General features: G+C 47.8%; 1 protein-coding gene across 5 annotated transcripts; it reads right to left on the bottom strand.

Moving 5' to 3' along the window:
• Positions 1-468: 468 nt before the first annotated feature.
• On the bottom strand, positions 469-20,897 carry CHST12 (carbohydrate sulfotransferase 12). Of its 5 annotated transcripts, XM_027125615.1 has the most exons (3): positions 18,579-18,620; positions 2,620-2,887; positions 469-2,220 (listed from the first exon to the last, which is right to left on the bottom strand). In XM_027125615.1, the coding sequence occupies exon 3, from the start codon at positions 2,144-2,146 to the stop codon at positions 878-880; it is 1,269 nt and encodes a 422-aa protein (XP_026981416.1). In that variant the 5' UTR covers positions 2,147-2,220; positions 2,620-2,887; positions 18,579-18,620; the 3' UTR covers positions 469-877. The 5 variants fall into 5 exon arrangements, with proteins under 5 accessions (XP_026981416.1, XP_026981420.1, XP_026981415.1 ...); XM_027125619.1 differs by lacking the exons at positions 2,620-2,887; positions 18,579-18,620 and adding an exon at positions 20,875-20,897; XM_027125614.1 differs by lacking the exon at positions 2,620-2,887 and having other exon boundaries at positions 18,579-18,647.
• Between the last annotated feature and the right edge of the window lie 786 nt (positions 20,898-21,683).

Below are 21,683 nucleotides of genomic sequence, written 5' to 3'. Positions count from 1 at the left end.
ACCAGCCAGCTTGGCAATGAGACTCCCACCTGCGCCTCGCCCTGCTGATGCTGGGGACGCATTTTAGGGATAAACTCAGTCCCTGCTACTGCAAATCCTTACGTCCGTGACTGACAAATTAAAGGAGGCAGCTGGAGTTAAAATCCAGCCTCTGTGACTGTGACCTGGATGTACGATTTACCTTCGATATGATCTCAAATATGAAACCCTTATTAATAGCCTTCCCTTTTCACATGTATCACCTAATAAGAGAGCTTTCACTTTTGAAGGATTTGTCTGCCACCCTTGCACAAACACACAGTAACGCCTGATCTCAAATTCAAGTTCCTCCTTTTTGCTGAAGACGACCATGAACCCTCCCTTCCTGAAATTGAGATTCTGAGGCCTAAGCGTCAGCCATTATGCTGCTTGGAGCCCCTGAATGAGCACCTGTTGCTCCAACGAAATAACCACAAGCGCAGGCAGAAGGAGCAGATGTAACCTTTTACTCCACCATTTCCTTCTCCACTTTTCATATTAAATATCTGAAATATATTAATCTTAAAAAACAATATTAACACAGTACTCAATGAATACAGGGAGGGAGTAAACAGCAAGTCTAGACTGCAAAATCGCAGGGTATTTTACAAACGAGAGTGTGGGTGTGGTCAATTCCAGGTGTTTCCAGCTGACTCGCCAACAGGAGCACTGTGGAATTCTGCGATGTGTCACACCAGGAGAGAAACAAAGCCATATAAAAATATATGTGGCAACGCATTGCTCCATCCTCCGGGAGATGGTCGCGGTACCACAGGCCCTTCGTTCAGGTTTAAAGTAACAACACAAGCACTTTTTTTTTTTTTTTTTTTTTGGTGTTCAGGATTTCCCCCTAACGCCTTCAGTCTCTAAGTAGATTTTCAGGCTTGGGGTAGCCAAAGAGGACGAAATCTGCTTCGTAGAGTTTGTAAAGCTGCCGCCTCCAGGCCAGGGGAATTTTGGCAAACCAGCCTTCCTCCCAGCTGCTGGCAGTTCTGTTCCGGTAACTCGGGGGGAACTGGAGCAGCCTGTCCACCTTGAGAAGCCGGAGCAGCTGGGTGGCATCCTGGTCCAGGGTCTCCAGTTTCCCCACAAAGTCGTAGTCTATCTGGCAGGGGTGGCAGAGGCGGTGCACCTGCCTCCAGTGCTCATTGAAGGGCGCCAGCTTTTCGGTGTGAGGGTCCAGCAGGTACTGGATGAAGTTGGCGAAGGACACCCTGAGGCCTGCACTGAAGGCCTCGCTGACCGACTTGGGCAGGCTGGTGTGGTTGGAGTACCTCTTCAGCATGGGGACGGCGAACTTCTGGTAGAACTCTTCGTTCTCCAGCTCGAACTTGCTGCGGAAGGCCGAGATGAGGCGGACGAAGGGGTCCCGCACGAACAGGAACTTAGTGTACTTTTTCAGCTTAACTTTCATGAGGTGGCGGGAGAACTTCCCGTAGCGGCGCCAAAACTTGTTGAAAGTCAGGTGGGTGCTGGAGTTGTGGACGTACTCCCGGGGGATGTCCAGGGGGTCACGGTAGGGCGTGCCCTGGTCCGAGAGGCTCTGGCTCAGGACGATCATCACGCGCTTCCAGTTGGTGCAGGCCACCTTGGGCACATAGCAGTAGATGACCCCGTGGCGGTCGTCCACGATGAGGTGGTTCAGCTCATAGTTGGGAATGTCATCGAAAGAGCGCTCCTTGGCGGGAAACACAAAGCTGGCATTGGCGCAGAACCCCCTCAGCACGCTCCTCCGTTCGGCCTGCCGCCCGTCCGGGTCCGGGCTCTGCTGGGCGTCGTGGCTGGACCAGTCGTAGCCCCTCACACTCTCTTCCATGTTGCTGAGCACAGGCTTGCTGGAGGCCAGCAGGGAGGGCTGCTCCACCTTTCTACCCAGAAGGATGTTCTGCTTCGCATGAGCACTGAGGAGCTTCTCCAAAATCTCCTCAATGCTGGCGGTGAAATACTTGCCGTCCCCTGGCTTGGGGCTGGGGAAGGGCTGCAGGATGTGAGGCCTGGAGAGGGAAGTGTGCAGGTACAAGTGGGCGGTGCCCATGTTGTCCCAGTACACGATGATCAGGAGGATCATGAAGACGGACCCCAAGACCAGCCACAGGCGGAAGAACCGGCTTTTGGTCATTGTGTCCATGGATGCGGGGGCCTCTTCCCCGGATCCTTTCACTTCAGCTTCCTGTAGAGACCAGACGCTGCCCTCCGAGGAAGCTGGAAGGCAACAGAAACCAAGTTAAAGGCTAAGGTCCTCTCGCAGCCTGCGGTCCTGAGAGGATGGTGCCTGCTGCCGTCTCAGACCCAGTGGCCCTGCTTTTCCCTCCCTCCTCCACCTTCTGTGAGGTGGACTTTGGGGGGCTGCCTGATGGGGAGCTTCAGCTTCTCCAGGTGATGTGACCCATGAGGCTTAGGAAGGCCCAGAGGGTGAGTGTGACTGGAGAGGTGACTGGAGACCCCTTACCACCGCACTGAAAGGGGGAGGCCGGACCCAGACCAGCCCCCGGGCGGGAACGCAGACCCTCGTGAAGAGTGGGTGTGAGAATGAAAGGAGAGGCGCAGCGAAACAAAACACGGTAACAAGAAAGTTAAAGCTCAGTGCAATGCTGAACTCACCCCTTCTCCCGCCCAAACCCCTTCTTCTGTGCACACGTCATCCACACAAACACTTGAGACGGGCCCCCGTGTGAGGCCGACAGCGTGCTGTGTGCCGTGAGCGGTGCAGGCTGCTGCTGGCTCTCAGCCTCCTGGTCCACAGCACCTGTACGAGGAGGGGCTGTGCAGGCTGGAAGTGACATTCGTGTCGGGGCTTCAGCTATCTGGAGGGCTGTCACGTGGGAGAGAGAGCAGCTTCAGAAGATACAACTCAGAAACTGAGTCGAGCCTAAGGAAAGAACACTAATAATTATAAGTGGGCCAAAACCACTTAAGAACGGGCTGTTTTTGAAGCCATACTAGGACTTCTATCACTGCAGGCATCGGGGCACAGACAGACAGAGCACGTCCTGGGGTGTTCTAGGGGAGGGTCCACATTGTGCACCCTCTGGGACATCTCCCAGTGCACACTTCTGAGTCTATATTCCTCATATGCATTCGACTATGTACCTAGTATCTAATACATTTTCATAAAATGAACCTAAAAGTTCATTAGGCAGAAATTTGGGTGCAATCTCTATCCACCTCTGCAGCTGTTGTTTACTCTTTTTTGTTGTTGTTCACTCTTAATTCACTTTTTTTAATGGAAAAATTAATACATACTTATGGCAAACAGTTCAGCAGACAAAGGGTGGCGTGGGCTTTTACACAAAAGGAGCTGAAACGACCATCTGACAGAGAAGAGTACATTCTCTGGTCATCGTCACCTTCATGTAGTGTTTCCTGAGCCCTAAGAGCTCGTCATGTGCTCCCACAGAAAAAGGAAGAGCAGAAAAATCTGGTGACCCCCACCCTGAGGGGTGGCGATCACACCTCCTCTCACCCCCTCAGGGCTGTCGGCCATGTGCTAGAGTCACACAGCTAGATATTTATTATATGCTATACATTTATTATATAATTATTACACATTATAAAGGTAATAAGCACACTACGGACATTATGAAACAGGAAACAGGATTACAGGTGAAATACCCTGCTGTGTCTTGCACAACTGCTGCTGGTACTTTCGCTCATTCCCTTCGAGTGGGTCGCGGGTGTGAGTGGAATAAGAACAAGCAATGCTGCAACAGGTTTTAATATGCTTTTAATGGTAACGGTTAGGATCACAAAATGTTACAGCCTGTTTTTAAAACTAGATCATAAGCACCCATGTCATTAAAGTTTTCAAGACCATCCCTTCTCAAGGATGTGCAAGGGTGAACAGTTTATAAAGATGAAGGTGAAACCATATTAAAAAAAAAAGTTTGCCAAAGGCTGAGAAAGCAGCAAAGGGAAAAAGTAACTTAAAATGTCGAGTGATTTAAGAGATCAGTTTTCAATTTTAAGATCAAGACTAATAAACAGAGTAGAGGTGATGCAGCATCACAGTTACATCTTGTGGACACAGGCATAGCCACAGATCAAGGATCGTGCTGTCAGCCACATACTTATAATGCTAAGTACCAGAACTACCTGGCCTGATAGCCTAAATACCTTGACTTATTTTTCAGCCAAGCAGTAGTATATGCACATTAATAAATGCCAGTGCCTACAACATTCTGTAAAAACTCTGACTCTCTTTACTAATAATTTAGTAAGAATTCAATTTAATTGCAAGGAAAAGACATGGTCAAATATTTTTTGGAGAATTACTATATATTGATAACATCTTCTTGACAGCAGCAGCCATTTATCGACCTCTTCCTGTGTGTCAGGCACTAAGATGCGCGTTTTACACACGTATGTTACTGCAGGCCCTCTGCACACAATCTGGGGTGGGGGTGCAGCATAATCCTCTTACATATGAGAAACTGAGGCCAATCAGCACATGAAAAGATGCTCAATGTCACTAATCATCAGAAAAATGCAAATCAAGGCCACAGGAGACACCACCTCACACCCACCAAGATGGCTACTGAAAACAAAAGCAAAAAAAACCCAAACCAGAAAACAAGTACTGGTGAGGATGAGAAGAAGGTGAAACCCTTGTACACTGTTAATGGGAATGTAAAATGCTGCAGTCACTGCATAAATAGTATAGAGGTTCCTCAAAAAATCAGAAATAGAATTGCCGTATAAAGTTACCATGTGATCCAGCAATTCCACTTCTGGGTCTATACCCACAAGAATTGAAAGCAGGGTCTTGAAGAGATATTTATACACCCATGTTCACAGCAGCATTACTCACAGTAGCCAAAAGGTGGAAGCAACCCATGTCCATCAATGGGTGAATGGATAAACAAAATGTGGTCCATCCATACAATAGATTATTATTCAGCCTTAAAAGGGAAGGAAATTCTGACGCCTGCTACAACATAGATGAACCTTGAAGACATGATGCTCAGTGAAATAACTCAGTCACAGAAAAGGACAAATACTGTGTGATTCCACTTATATGAGGTCCCTGGAGGAGTCAAATTCATAGACAGAAAGTAGAAGGTGGGGGCCAGGGGCTGTGGAGGGGGATGGGGAGTTAGTGTTTAATGGGGACAGAGTCTCAGTTTGGGAAGATAAAAGGAGTTCTGGAAATGGATGATGGTGATGGTTGCACAACAATATGAATATGCTCGATGTCACTGAACTGTACACTTAAAAATGGTTAAGGCTGGGCTTCCCTGGTGGCGCAGTGGTTGAGAGTCCGCCTGCCGATGCAGGGGACATGGGTTCGTGCCCCGGTCCGGGAAGATCCCACGTGCCGCGGAGCGGCTGGGCCCGTGAGCCATGGCCGCTGAGCCTGTGCGTCCGGAGCCTGTGCTCCACAATGGGAGAGGCTACGACAGTGAGAGGTCCGCGTACCGCAAAAAAAAAAAAAAAAGGTTAAGGTGGTAAAATTTTTTTTTTTAAGGTGGTAAATTTTATGTTACGTGTATTTTACAATAAAAACAAACTGGAGGGAAAAAAATGAATTAGAGCTGTAACAGTGGACTTGGAGGAATTTCCAAGAGGTATTGTTGAATGAATAAGGCAAATGTAGGACAGTCTGTAAAAAATAAACAAAGCTAAATACCGTAGAGAGCTGTACAGAGGCTAAATTTGGAGCCAGCTGCCGAAGCCACAAGCTACCCTTACAACCTTGTGCAAAAGCTCCACAAGCCAACTTCACCTGCAATTTGCTTATTAAGCAAAGTTTTAAAAATTTCTAACTGGGGGGCTGTTGCACAAAAGCAAGACAGGTCTTCCCCTGGGACAGCCAAAAACCTGTCTGGCTATTCAGTGGGGAGACTGGTCCCAAGAGCCTTGTCTTGCCCTGGAGTCCTGCCACGTCACAGCCCCTTCCAGGCCTTTCTAAATCAAGGGGATGAGCGCCTACACACCAAGCTGAGGCAGCGTTTACCGATGAAGCTGAGGCCATGGTTCATTTTTAACATCAAGGAACAGGGCAGTCCTTTGTGTTGTCATTTCTAACCTCAAACATGCCACAAAAACAGCATGGAAACAAGACTGTCTGAGTGTATGAAATGGCCTGTGAGAGTAGTCCTTCGAGAAGAAAGGGCTGTGGCTACTTTAAAGTATTCATGGAGCACAAGTTCCCAGTTTCTCGGAAGAGTGGAGAGTAGAGTCAAGACTACCACATAGCATCGCCAGCAACAAGTTTTACTTTTTAAAAGGGAGTAGGACATCTAGGGATTTCTGGTCCAGGTGCCTGGGCAGCTCAAGCTGGACAGTCTGGGTAACACTTCCTTGTCTTCTGGGGGTGAGAGCAGCACAGTGGGGAAAGCCAGCTGAGAACCGAAGACTGCTTCAGAAACATGTCAGGGAATAACGATGACCTCATAAAGTAATTTTTCATTCAAAAATAAGGGCATTGTTTCCGAACATAAATCTCCCACTATTTCAAAACGCAGTCAACAAAAAGCCCCCCAAGTTTTGAAGAAGCAGAGCAAGAAGAACCTTCACAGAGGAAGTGATCTACGATTGGCGCTGCATATCAGTCTCAGGCTTCTGCCCGCAGCAACAGACCTGACAGCAAAGTCTATCCAGAAGTTTCATCTTTGGGGGGCTGGTTTTCTACAAGGGTTTTGTCAAAGGCCGTTGTAAACACTACTGATGAAAGAATTAGGTTGGGTTTAAACCAAAACACTGTGGCTAGGCAGAGCTGTTTCTTAGCTCAAGGTGGGGTTAAACATTTCTTCTGACACATGGCAGGATATGATGCCAAGGGCAGCTTGGCAGCCCCAGGAAGCAAGCACCCAGTGCTGGCCGCCCACATAAGGCTGCTGGTCTCAAGGAGCCTTCACACCAATAGTAGGCAAGAATCCGGGAAGATGGGGTGGTGTGCAGCTGAGGGCTGACCTCCCTCACACTCAGATGTGTGTCATCCTGACATATCTAGAATAGAGGGCCACAAGGCCAGACCCATACTAAGACCCGTATAAGGGCACGTCCCAAAATTTGATAGCAGAACTGACAACTACAGTACAAAAAGGTCAGGTGGTATATGCTGGGTAGTTTTACGTGTCAACTTGACTGAGCTATGGCTGCCCAGGTAGTTTGGTCACACATTCTGGGTATGTCTGTGACGGTGTTTCTGGAGGAGATTAATGTTTGAATCGGTAGGCTGAGTAAAGCAGATGGCCCTCCCCAGTGTGGGATAGCCTCATCCAATTTGTTGAAAGCCTAAATAGAACAAAAAGGCAGAGGAAGAGAGAATTCCCTCTCTCCACCTGACTGTCCTTGAGCCGGGACACGGGTCTCATGCCTTCAGGCCTGGACGAGTACTAGAACTCTCACCAGCAGTCTTCCTGGTCCTCAGGCCTTCAGACTCAGACTGGAGCACACCGTCAGCTCTCCGGGGCCTGAACTACTCAGCTTCCATAACCCTGTGAGCCATTCCTCATGAAAAATCCCTTTACACATACACACATACCTTATTGGTTCTGTTTCCTTGGAGAACCCTCACTAATATATCAATATTTATTTTGTCATATGGACTGGGGTGTTTGTGTGTGTGTGTGTGTGTGTGTGTGTGTGTGTGTGTGTGGTGTGTGTGTGTGTATTTACTACATATTATAGATACAAGTGATCAAACCAGTGAGAATTAAACAGTGGGTGGTAATAAATGGAAATTAATGTATCTGCCATGGTGGAAAGGAATGTTAAATGCAGAGAATTTCAGCCACTATCCAATACAAGTATTCCAGAGGGAGAGGCTGAGATTCATTTTTTTCCCATAGAGATATCCTGTTATTCCAGCACCATTTGTTTAAAAGACGGTTCTTTCCTGATTAAATCACTTTAGCACCTTGCTTTTTTTCCTTTTTAAGTCAGGTTTATTGAGGTATGATTTATACACAATAAAACGCACTCTTTTTAACTGTACAGTCTGATGAGTTTGGGCAAATGTACACTGTAATTAAGATATAGAATATCTTCATCATCCCCCAAAGTTCCCTTATCCTCCCCCAACACCCAGCTCCAGGCAGTACATAGTTCTATAGCTCTGCCCTTTCTAGAATGTCACATAAATGGAATTATACAGGAAGGCGCCTCTTGGATTTGGCTTCCTTCACTTAGCAAGATGCTTTTGAGATCTGTCCAAGTTGTTGCTTGTGTCATTGCTGGGCAGTACCCCACTATATGGATATACCACTATCTGTTTATCCATTTACCAACTGATGAACTTTGGAGTCAGCTCCCTTTTTTGGCTATTATGAAAAAAATTAATGTCAACTTTTTTTGCATACAGACTACTTTTTTTTATGCTGAGACTTTCAAAAAGTCAAAAAGATTGTATTAAAAAATATCAAGCGGGTTTTTAACCTCCTGGAAGGTTCTGTAAGATCCATAACAGTAGATGTTCTATAATAAAGACCCAACTGACCATCAAAATATGATGTATAAATCTTAGATTATCAATACTTTTCCAATTATAAAATTTTACGGGCTCAAGTGATTATAGCAAGTTTGCAGGACACAAGGTTAATAAACAAAAGTCAACCACTTTCCTACATTTCAGCAATGAACAAGTGGAATTTGAAATTAAAAACAGAATTCCATTTATGAGCAGCCCCCAAAAGAAAAACACTTAGTATAAATCTAACAAAATATGTACAAGATCTATATGAGGAAAACTACAAAATTCTGATGAATGAAATCATCAGAAGAACTAAGGAAATGAAGAGATATTCCATGTTCAAAGTGCTAAAGGATAGGAAGACTCAATATTGTCAAGATATCCATTCTTCCCAACTTATAGATTAATCCCAACCAAAATCATAGCAAGTTATTTTGTGGATATCAACAAACTGTTTCTAAAGTTTATATGTAGGAGCCAAAGACCCAGAATAGCCAATACAATATTGAAGGAGAAGAACAAAGCTGGAAGATTGATGCTGCCCGACTGCAAGATTTACCATAAAGCTACAGTAATCAAAATGGTGTGCTACTGGCAAAAGCATGGAGAAGTAGATCACTGGAACCGAACAGATAGCTCAGAAACAGACCCCCATATGGTCAACTTATTTTTAACAAAGGAGCAAAGGCAATACAAGGGAGCAAAGACAGTCTGTTTCTGCAACAAATGGTACTGGAACAATGGATTATCACATGTTAAAAAAAAAAAATTAAAAGAAAGAATCTAGACACAGACCTTCAAAAAAACTAACTCAAGGGCTTCCCTGGTGGCACAGTGGTTGGGAGTCTGCCTGCCACTGTGGGGGACGTGGGTTCGTGCCCCGGTCCGGGAGGATCCTGCGTGCCACAGAGCGGCTGGGCCCGTGGGCCGTGGCCGCTGGGCTTGCGCGTCCGGAGCCTGTGCTCCGCGGCGGGAGGGGGGGGGTCCCGCAGCGGGGGGGGCCCACGGAAAAAAAAAAAAAAAAAAAAAAAAACTAACTCAAGATGGATAATAGACCTAAATGTAAAATGCAAAACTATAAAACTCCTAGAAGGTAACACAGGAGATAACCTAAATGACCTTGTGTATTGTGATGCCTTTTAGACACAACATCAAAGACGATATCCATGAATGAAATCTGTCCACACAAAGATGTATACAAGAATATTCATTGTGGCTTTACTCAAAATAGTTACAAACTGAAAAGAACCCAGAGGTCCATCAACAAGTGAATGAATAAACAAGCTGTGGTGTACTCATTCAGTGGAAAACTACTCAACAATAAAAAAGAGTGAACCACGGACTCACACATCAATACATGCAACAACATGGATGAATCCTGCAGATATTACACTAAACAAAAGTACCCAGACACAAAAGAGTACATACCACATGATTTCATTTATACAAAGGTTATAAAAGGCAAAAATAGTGACAGAAATCATAGACTGCAAAGGGACAGGAGGAAATCTGGGTGATGGAAATGTTCTATTATATTGTTTGTAGTGGCAGTTACACAGGTAGATATATCTGTCCACATTCATAGAACTTTACACTTAAAATGTGTGCATTTTATTGCATGTAAATTATACCTCGATACATTTGATTTCAAGGGGAAGAATATGTGAGCAGTCTTATTAAGTCAATCACCAGAAGCTAAAACTTTTCTCTTCAGCACAAACACTATGAACTAACCAGCTGTCACTGATTTCTACAACACAGGATAAAAACACCAGCACTGAAGTCCTACACAGACATCTGGAGATCGGGAAGAAAAGGAAAGGAATTCTGAGGCCAAGTCCAGTCTTTGCTGAGTGGCCTGGGATATCTCTTTAAGTGTGAGTTTCAATTCTTCACCTATAAAACAAGAACAATCAAGGTCTTTCTGCTAACCGGAGCTACTGAGAGGATGAAAATGAGAACATATCAGCTAAGTGTTTTGTAAAATAGTAAAGCATGTTCTTTAGACTATACCGTTGGCCTTAGTTATCTTTCTGTTTCATCTGGCCCTCAAATATTTGTATCATATAAATATAACATTATTTTTATTATTACTCATGTTTTCTACCAATAGCCAGTTATCAGCAAAGAAGAATGTTATGATTTCAATTAATTTTATAATAATAACAATAGCTAATATGTTTTCCAAAGTGCTGCTATAGGCCTTGCACATCTTAACTTATTTAATCCTCACAGTAATTGTGATAAAGTTGGGGCAAAACAGCCAGGCAGGGGATCCCCTGGTGGCACAGTGGTTGAGAGTCCGCCTGCCGATGCAGGGGACACGGGTTCGTGCCCCAGTCTGGGAAGGTCCCACATGCCGCGGAGCGGCTGGCCATGGCTGCCGAGGCTGCGCGTCCGGAGCCTGTGCTCCGCAATGGGAGAGGCCACAACAGTGAGAGGCCCACGTATCACAAAAACAAAACCAAAAACAGCCAAGCAACTTACCCAAGTGTACACAGCTACAACTGTTCAGAGCTGGCATTTGAACAACTGATTTGAAAGCCTACCTTCCCAAACACTACAGTCGACCAGCCTCTACAGTAAATATTTAATGCAGAATTGGTTGGTTTTTCTAGACACTCAAATTTTTATTACCTTTATTTCTGAGAAAATTTGCTTTTCCTTGTCCAAATAACCAACTTCTGAGCATTAAATCAAGTAACATGACCTTCATTAAGAAGTCCAAGAATGTTTCAAGTTTTATTCATTTATGCTACTGGCAAAGAGACCAGAAACTACCTACTTCTTTTCCAGCTTTGCAAAGGCAAATAATTCACTGAGGGTCTCATCACTGTAGTCAACAGAAATTTGGAAAGTTTGTTAGTGGTCTCAACATTTACTCTCTGCACCCTGTATGGCCCAGCCCTGCAACTGATGCTTTGGTGTTGGATTAAAACCCCCATTGTAAGGTATATTTTCACTTCCGTGCCACCAGCACTGGGGGTTTATTTGCTTATAAAATTACTTCACTTGTATTTGGTTAACCCTGAGAACTAAATCTGACAGTGTATCCAAATAAAAATAAGTAATAAATGGGCACATTGATGAGAATGAAAGGTTGATGTCCGTCCCAGAAGACCTGAATGAAAACTGAGCCCAAACTTGGCCTCTGAAATAAAGTAACTTCCCACAGAGGTGGCCCACAGCACACTTGGCTATCTGCTCACATTGGTGTCTTCGTCCCTGGTCTCTAAGCCCCGTCGGTACTTCACAAGTAGGCAGGGTATTAGTGTTGGCACACGAGTCCCATATTCCCAAACTAGATTTCAAGTTCTTAGGTGACAGGGATCATGTCTACTATATCTTCTATATTCCTCGCAACACTCAAACACTTGTTGCATGGTATTTGACTCTGGAATCCAAATAACTCATTTCCCAGAGTTAAGTCAATTCAAAGAAATTATTTCAAGGGAAAATAGATAATAAATTTCACTATGATTAGCTTAAGAACCCGATTAGGGCTTTACCTTCAAATATATGCAGACCCTAACCCCTCTACTACCCTACCTCCTGTGTGCACCCTGCCCCCCAGGCCACCACCAGCTCTCACCTGCGTTACTGCAACAGCGTCCAACTTGTTCTCCCGCCTCCGCTCTCCTGCCCATATTATCCTCTTTAAACCCAGTAGCCGTGGTTATTCTGCTAAAAGTCAGATCATGTCATGGCTCTGCTCAAAACCCTCCAATCTTTGGAGTCCAAGAGCTTCCCATTTCCAGTCCTTACAGTGGCCCATGACAAGCCCTACATGACTGGGATCCCACACTCTCATCCCCTTTACTCCCCGTCACTGGCCCCACTCTAGCCACAATGGCCTCCTTGTTGTTCATCATCCACACCAACCAGGCTCCCACCCCCTGGCCCGCACACACCCAGGGAATCCTGTGGCTCAACCTGGCACCTCCTTCTGATGAAGCTCACCTCATCAGTGAGGGCTTCCCTGATCACTCCCCATCCTGCATGCCCCATCCTCCGTGGCTGTTTTTGCTCCATGTCATTTGTCATTACCTCCAACATTATATATTCACTGGCTTATCTGCTTATGGTCTATCTGCACTAGAATATAAACTTTAGAAGGGAGGTACTTGACCCTTCAAAGTTTGTCATAGTTGTAGCCTCAAGGCTATGAATAGTGCTTGGCATACAGTAGATACTCAATAAAGAGCTGTTATGCTAACAAAAACAGATAAACATGACTGACCCTGATTTCATAATTTCTGAAACTGGGTGACAGGTAAAGAAGAGTTCAAAAAACTATTATCTCTACTTTTAAAAATATATTATTTATTTATTTATTTTTGGCTGCGTTGGGTCTTTGTTGCCGCGCGCAGGTTTTTTCTAGTTGCGTCAAGCTAGGGCTACTCTTTGTCGTGGTGCGCAGGCTTCTCATTGCGGTGGCTTCTCTCGTTGTGGAGCACGGGCTCTAGGCGCGCAGGCTTCGGTAGCTGTGCTTCTCGGGCTCTAGAGCGCAGACTCAGTAGCTGTGGCGCACGGGCTTAGTTGCTCCGTGGCATGTGGGATCTTCCCGGGCCAGGGCTCAAACTCGTGTCCCCTGCGTTGGCAGGCAGGTTCTTAACCACTGCGCCACCAGAGAAGTCCCTATTATCTCTACTTTTGGATATGTTTTACAATTCCTTTATAACAAGTTAAAAGAAAAGAAAAAGCTAAAGAAAGCACCAAATCTCCGATATGTGACCACAGGCAAGAGACAGGATACAGAGAACAATGGCAATAATGGAGAGGAAATAAGAACAAGTAAACTCTGCCTGATAAGAAAGACAGCCTGGTGAGTGACCCAGCTGCACACACAACAGGCAAGAGTCTGGCCTCTTCCTTCATCAGAGTTGGAAGCTTACTGATTTTTCTTTATTTTGATCAACATTATGCATGTATGCTAAAGGATTAAATTGTCCCAGGAGTTTACTACACACACAGTCCCCAGTCCCTTTCTTTCTCATTACCCACCTCCATCTTTCTCGCTCATTCTTATTAGCTGAATCTTTCGGTGTCACCACCGACCTCTAAGCAATAGCCCTGGGCGATAACCGATGGTTCAGCTTGAGCATCATCTACTGACTTCCCCAAACAGTGGCAGGCAGCTGGCAGAAAGGTAGTCTCTCTTTCTTCCCCTGGGCCCTCCAAACAACCATGCCCTTCTCATCTCCACGCCTCCTCCAGACAGGCACATCAGCATTTTAATTAGAGCAATATTCGATGTTTACATAAATTATTATCATTGCACAAAGGCTATTCACAGCTGAGCCTTGCAGTACACCGTAATTATCTTTCTTTCCTGCACAACGGCTTATTTTCCCTGGAACTAGTTAACAGTCTTGTGTTTTCGCGTGCTTTGCTTTCTATGTACTTAATCACTAATACAGCCCCAACTCTGCCAACTGTCTAAATCTCCTCTCCAGATGTTCCAGAGCATCAGGTGCCCCATCAATTTCACATTCCCCAAAAAATCTCTTGGAGGAAACTTCGAGGCTCAGGTCCCAAGATACCTGCTCTCATACCTGGTACCTGGCCTGGCTGGCATCCCAGCCTCTCCATCTCATCCAGCAGATTCTTCTCACCTCTCCTCTGAGGCTAACCCTGTCTCCTCTAGCCTGTCTTTCCAGATTCACCACCTCATTTTGGGAGAGTATGCCTGCCAGTCACTTCTTTAAAATACATGAGACAAATCTTTGGAGGACTTGTGCACATATCTTTATTATATCCTCCTTTGCCTGAGTTTAGAATTCAAGGTGGAAAATATTTTCCTTCAGAATTTTGGAAGTCATGCTCTCTTGTCTCCCAGCTTCCAATGTTCCTAAAGATGGGTTCGGAGCCATTCTGCTTCATCCCGTGATGACCTGTTGGTGGCCTGTCTTTATTCTTTCTGAGAAGCTAGCATGATCTTCTTTGTCCAGAGTTCTGAAATTTCACAACAACGTGTCTTGGAGCCAGTGTGCACGTCTCTCTCTCCATGCGAACTCTCACTATGCAAATTCTGAAACAGCTTCAGATGCACTTCCAAATAAACCTGCTTCCCAAACTCTTACTAGCCACTATCAGAAACTCGGTATCCCTCCCTATACAAACTTGCCCCCCACACTCTGAATATCCAAACTGGGAACTGAATAGACGGGTGAGTGAAGGATACCTGCACTTTCATCCATGGTGCCGGTCACTCAGTGGGCCCCTTCAAAAAGGCAGAAAGTTTTGGTTCTAGGATTTCCCTTATCATTTTGTGGATGATTTTATCCCATTTTATTTCTTGCTGAAACTGTTATTATTCAGCTGTCAATTGCCTAATCGGATGCTTTTTCTTTTTTCTCTCATTTTCCATCTCTTTGTTTTTCTGTTCTATTTCCTGAGTTCTCAACCTTTTCATCTACTGAGTTTTTTATTTCTTCCACTGTATTTTTTATATCCGTGTGTTATCTTTTTGGATTTCTGAATGCTTCTTTAAAAAAAAAAGAGCATCCTGTTCTTGTCTCTTGCATGCGATATTTTCTATCTCCATGTGTGTATCAGTGACAGTATGCTTTTTAAGTGTGCTTCCTGCACACTCTCTATTGCTTCCAAGTGTGTGTTATGATCTCTATCTTCCAAATCAGAGGTTTCTTCACTTGTCTTTGGTTATCTATTCCTATTTAAGGGGTAGGGGATTAAAAGAACTTGGAAGCTCTGGACCCTAAAAAGGGGTTATTAATTATGAGCTTCATTAGTGAGTGATCCAACTGGGCCTCCTTACTGTGGACCCTCTGATGTCACTATTTTTAGGTCCTTTCTCAGACTACTCACTTTCCCCAAAGACTCTTCCATTGTCCTGTCTGGAAGGAAAAGTACCAACTGACAGTGTTCTGGGAGCCAAGCAGGCTCCACTCGCTTCATCCTCTTGGGTTTAGTACAGCAGTCCAGCCCCTCTGCCCCGCTCAGCTGCACCTGGTGCTTCCTATTCCTCTCTGAAATACTTTTAAAGTTCTCTAAACAGTTACAGAAACCACCACCTTGGTTAACTACAGGAAGTATTGAGTTACTGAGACAGTTATCATTAAGCACATGTGTTGGCAAATGACTGGAGAACCATCAGCCCTGGCTGCAGCCACAGACTCACTAAGTAAGCGTGAAACTAACCACTACTTTCTGAAGAAAAAGATAAAGAAACAATCTAAAAATTGAAACTAAAGATGTAAGTTTAAAACAAATTATCAACTAGCAGCATTTGTTTCAGTACATTATCAGTAACAGTCTCTCATCCAGGAATGGCACCTCAGCCTGGAGACCCTTCCAGAAGAGAATCACCCACTAGCCTTGGTGACTGTATGGTAATGACAGTAAACTGCATTCCCACCATCAGCCATCCAACATGCTCTTCTTCTGCCATCTATCGCTTTCCCGCTGGACTCCCCAGGATTCCATCCCCGGACACATTCTCTCTCCCCACGAGCACATCTCATCCAGGATGGCCCACAAATACTGCAAATTCTGCAAGTCTAAAAATCAAATGCATTTTAGCCCCTTCCTTCTCCAAACCTGCTCCAGTATTCCTTATCTCAGGTACCAGCCCCGTCCTCAGCACCCAAGTGAGAACCTTGGTTACTTTTGCCGTTTTCCTTTCCCTTTCACCACATCCCACAGAGCGCCATCGCACTGTGGATTCTCCTGCTTCTTTCAAGCTGACGCCTTTCTCAACTCTCAGCCACTGTCCTGACCCACACCCTCTTCAAACGTACCCAGCTCAGTCTCCATCTCCTGATGCCCTGGATCTATCCTCTGTTCTCACTAGTGTTACTCTTCTAAAACGCATCTCTCACATCCCACCCAAAACCCTGACTACTCCTCACCAGAAGGATAAAAGTCCAAACTCCCCGGCACGGCATGCAAGGCCCTTTGGTCAGAAACCTCTTTCTGGTCTTAGCCTCCATTTCAATCCTCAAACCCCAACCCACAATGAACACAGGGACTCACTGCTCCCTCCCCGCAAACGTCCCATTCACTTCCACGCCTCCACGTACCCTGCTGCCTCTACTTGGAATGTTCTCCCCAAACTTCACTCGTCTCTCAAGGTCCAATTCATATGTCATCTCCACTATGGGAAACCTCTACAACACCAAGAAACAAGTTTAGCTGCTCCCTCTTTCTTCACACTTTGTAAACACCTAGATGACAGCACTAATCACATGGTATTATAGTCAGGTTAATCATATTACCAGCATCTAGCCCAACGTGGCATCTTACAAATGATGAGAGGCTCAACGTTTGCTCAGGCAATGAAGTAGGCGCACACTGACTAACAGTGAACAGTACTGCTGGCCTGAAAATTACAGCCCAACGTCTTATAAACCATCTGGCAAGAAAAATAAACATCCATGTGTGTCCATGCAGGCACTCTCTTAAGTTCTCAGTAGTGCTACCTTCAGGTAACACTTGCCTTGGCATCAGCTGACACTTTGGAGGTAATCATGTTGCAATATATGTGTATCAAATCAACACTTTGCACATCTTAAACTTATACAACGCTAATCAATTATACTTCAATTTTTTAAAGTTTTCCCGGACTTCCCTGGTGGTGCAGTGGTTAAGAATCCCCCTGTTGATGCAGGGGACACGGGTTCGAGCCCTGGTCGGGGAAGATCCCACGTGCCGTGGAGCAACTAAGCCCGTGCACCACAACTACTAAGCCTGTGCTCTAGAGGCCGCGAGCCACAACTACTGAGCCCCCGTGCCACAACTACTGAAGCCCATGCACCACAACTACTGAAGCCCATGCACCACAACTACAGAAGCCCACGTGCCACAACTACTGAAGCCTGCACGCCTAGAGCCCGTGCTCCACAACTAGAGAAGCCACCGCAATGAGAAGCCCGCACACCGCAATGAAGAGTGCTCGCTGCAACTAGAGTAAGCCCGCACGCAGTAACGAAGGCCCAAGGCAGACAAATAAATAAATAAAATTGCCGCCTCTCAAACCACTAAAAAAAAGAAAAAAGTTTTCCTAATATCTCCTTTTTCACACTGACACCAGCCCTGAGTCACCTTCCCAAAGCCAGGCGTTCACAGCGAAGGGCTGAACTGTGCCCTGGTCTGGGGGCAGGTGAGGACCAGCCGAGCTGTTTCCCAGCTTCCCCCTGCCCGGACCCACACGTGTGGGGACAGCACCCTTAAAGATGCGCTTGCACCCGCTCTGCCCCCAGCCCACATTGTCATTCATCCCGGGTCTCCTGAGTCTCTCCGGCGTCGAATTATAACATAAATAATTCAATAATCGCGGGAACACTACGGCTTGTTGTGCTCCGCGCCAGACGGAACCTCGGCTCCAGCCAACGGCTTGCGGGACATGTCTTGGTGGCTAGGAGCCCAAATGGAAGATATAAGTCCTACTGTTAGCGACTAATACATGGCTTCCTTTCGCTGCTTCTGGCGCAAAGCGTCATCTGAGTGGTACTCTTCCAGGACGCGCCCGCATCCGCCGGGTCCGCAGTCACAGGTCCGCGGTCAGCGGGACGAGGAAGTGCCCACGGCCTCGGGCGAGCCAGGGCACCGGGGCGGGGGCTCCCCCTGCACGAGGCTGCTGGAGGGACCCGTGCGCCCCGGCGTCCACTCGCGGTCCCCGCGCTCGGAGACCCCCCAAGGGCTCCCCGGAACCCCGCGCGCCTGCTCCTCCCTCCACATTCCCGAACAGCCCAAGGGGGAAGCTGACAAGCGTGCAAGGAGGATCCCCGCCCCGCCGCCGCCCCCCTGCAGGGCAGATGCCGGGCGGCCAGAAACGGGCGGGGACCAGCCCCGACGGCGGCAGCTGACCACAGCCGCGAGCCCCACCGCGGATGGGCGGCGCGCCGGGCGCCCCACGCCCCGTCCAGGTCTCCCTCATCCCCACAGGACCGGGGCTCAGAGACGGTGCGAGCCCGGCCAAGGTCACACAGCGACGGCGCGGGGACTCGGCCCGGAGCCGCGCCGGACCCGCCCAGGCGGCTGAGGAGGCAGGACCCGCCGCGCCGCCGGGACCCCCGCCCCGCGCCCCTCGCCTCACCTCACCTCACCGCGCGCCCCTCATCTCGCCCCGCGTCCCTCGCCTCAGCTCGCGCGCCCCTCGCCTCACCTCGCGCGCCCCTCGCCTCACCTCCCCTCACCTCGCACCGCAGCTCGCGCCTCCACCACCTCACGAACGGCGGACCGTCTCGAGGCCGCCCCTCCACCGGCCCCGCCCCCCGCCCCTCTTCTCGCGAGAAATCGCGGCCCACGGAGAGGCCACGGAGGCCGAGGATCACCCCCTCAGTGCGCCTGCGCCCTCCGCACCGCCCCGGGCCTCCCCAACCAGTGCCATGTGGCGCCGTATTTACGGCCGGGAACGGCCCCGCCCCCGGCCGCGGGGAGCCCCGCCCCCTCCCAGCGGCCAATCCTGTGCTGCCCGGCGCCCGAGACCAGCGAGCCGTTGCAGCCTTTCGGGTCCGGCGGGCCAGCACTTAGGGAGCACCTGCTGTCTACACGACCCGTTCGCGAGCACCGACTGCCTGCTGAGGATCCTGCTGCCGGGCCCTGTGTGGCCTTGGGCAAGTGGCTGAACCTCTCTGAGGTTGTGTCCAAGTCCATCAGTAGGGTCGTGACTTCAGCCTGCAGGGAGCTATAGTGACACCAGGTGAGAGGGTGCGTGTGAAGCGTGTGAAGCCTGATGCATCGTCAGCACTCCCATCGTGGTTCTCACTGATTTTTTAAATTGTGGTAAAATGCCCATAACATAGTGCCATTTTTAAGTGTGCCGAGCGGCATTAAGTACATTCACATTTTGTGCAGCCGTTTCCACTGTTTGTCCACAGAACTTTTTCTGTCAGTGAAGTTGTTCATGGTTCCTCCCAGTGGGGGTGGGCTGCCTTCTGAGGGAAAGCTAACAAGGGCCATGAGGAAATTTCAGTTGTGACTGAACTGTTCTGTTATCTTGATTGTGGTGTTGGTGGTGGTTACATGACTGTATATGTTTGTCAAAACTCCCAAAACTCTACACTCAAAAGGATGCATTTTGCTTATATATACATTACACCTCCATTAAAAAAAAAAACTTTTGAAATGTAATTTCCTCCAGCCAAGATTTTGCTAATTATGAAGAAGTGGTGCATAATGAAGATGAACTCATTTACCCAGAGGACGGCATTCAGAGGCGCTCAATTAACGTTTCCACTAGGCCAGCAATTCCCAACATATACCCTGAAATGGGGGCCTGCAGAGAAGGTTCTGGGTGCCCCCTTCATAAGATGAAAGGGTTCTCTGGTCAAATAAGAGCAGGGCACAGGAAATAAAGTTTTAAATGTTTAATTGCAGCCAGACTTCTCAGACCCTTTGCCAGGATAAAGCATGTTGTGAATTGTAATGAATTTCCCCGTGAATTCCCCAGGCCCAACCCCTGGGGGTGTTGGTAAAGGCTTCTTTGAATTAAGTAGATGTTCAGGTGCCCAGGAGCCAGAACCTCACACTGCAGAAGCCTTCTTGGGAATGTGAACAGAGCACCAAGGTTGTTTGGGTGTGTGCCAGGACTCAGGGTCAGGAAGCCGGGTGAGGGTCTCAGCTGACTGGACCTGGAGCTGAGATAAATACCACCCTTCCCTGGGAGTGGGGAGAAGGAAGGTGGAGCAAGTTCACAATGGGGCCAGGCCCCCTTTTGGGGTGATGAAATGTTTTAGAACCAGATAGAGCTGGTGGTTGCACGACACTGCGAACGTCCTAAATGCCACTGATGTGTTCACTTTAAAAGGGTTGGTTTTATCTTAAGTCAATTTCACCTCCATTAAAAGAAAAACCAGTTCTTACATTAGCAACCTAGATTTTTACTTACCCTCTCTGAAACAGCTACATATTACCTCCTCATTTACCTAGAGGGTAGCAGAGGCTCAGTGAAGTGAACCAACTAGCAGAAGACGCACAGCTGCGTAAGTGACAGAGTTGGGACTGGAAGTCAGATTTGGGGCTCCAGAGCCAGAGCTCCACTGCACCCCAGTGACCTCCTTGATGAAAGGGCACCTGCTGTGAGGGGTTTGTGAGCAGACCAGCTCCCGTCCACTGTGACTTTCGTCTCCCCTCTTCCAGTCCCCGAGCTGCTTCAAGCTGGTGGACCCCAGCTGGCCATCTTTCCCCACAGCAACGTCGTTGACTGCGGCCCACCTTCAGGACCCCTGGGCCTCTTTGCAAAGGCCACAGCCTCCCAAGGGCTGACCACAGCCTGGCCCAGTCTCCATGATTTAGTTTATCATGATGTCCTGTACCGACTACAGCTATTTCTGCTTTCATAAGCAGTGTTGCAATGGAAGAAGATAGACGTAACTGTGGCTCGGGCTGGGAAATGTCAGCTGCTCCCGTTAGAGGCAGCTAGGGAAAGAAGAAGAAGAAGTAGTAGAAGAAGAGGTATGAGAAGTGCAAATTCCCCTCACCTCCTTTGCAGGTGATAAGATAATCCAGGAGAATGGACAGGTGAACCTTCCTGATGAATCTGAACTCACGCACCCTCAGCCCTATCCCAGCCTCACTGCCGTGTTTCTGTTTCAGACGTCTCGTGGGTGGTGTGGAGTAATGCAGAAGTGGTCGGAACCCACCCCGGATGCTAAGGCGATTACAACGCAGCAGTGTGAACGTGGCAGGTCTCCCAGCCTCTCACGAGCTGCAGTTCCCTTATCTGTATAAGGTGTGAAATGATGACGCCCGTTTCCCACAGCGTTTACACATGATGAGAGAAATGTGTGTGCAGAGTGCCGGCCCCTAACGGCATTTCTGCTGGGAGACCGGCTGGGAAGCACTGCGGCGGTCCCGGCGTCGATGATGTGCCTTAGGCTCAGATGGTGGTAGGAAAGGAGGTGGGGGCAAAAGGATGATCAAGAGAGATTTGGGAAAGGGGGGACAGAACGGAGAGGGTAGGCTGATGGAGGGAGAAGGGGAGGGAGGGGTCGAGTGTGATGCCCGATTTCTAGGTGGGCATTTGAGGGGGTGGTGGTGCCACTATACCCAGAGGAGAACAGTTTGGGGAGCGAATTTTGTGAACCTGGTATTCTGCGTGCAGAGTGACAGCACACACATCAGGGAAACAGTTGGATGTTTGCATCTTGAACTCAGGAAAAGGGGTGCAGGCTGGAGGTGGGAGCGTCAGAGGTGCTGTAAGTGGGTGCCCTCACCCCAGGGGTCCACCACGCCAAGTCCCTGCACCTCCCCCACCCCCCAATCCTGGCAAACCCTCTCTGCCACCTCC

This window comes from Aethalodelphis obliquidens, unplaced genomic scaffold (genome assembly GCF_003676395.1).
Source record: "Aethalodelphis obliquidens isolate GAN/ISIS:26980383/991018 unplaced genomic scaffold, ASM367639v1 scaffold30, whole genome shotgun sequence".
NCBI lineage: Eukaryota > Metazoa > Chordata > Mammalia > Artiodactyla > Delphinidae > Aethalodelphis > Aethalodelphis obliquidens.
Note: the sequence above shows the minus strand (reverse complement) of the source record. Positions and strands in the feature narration are given on the sequence as shown.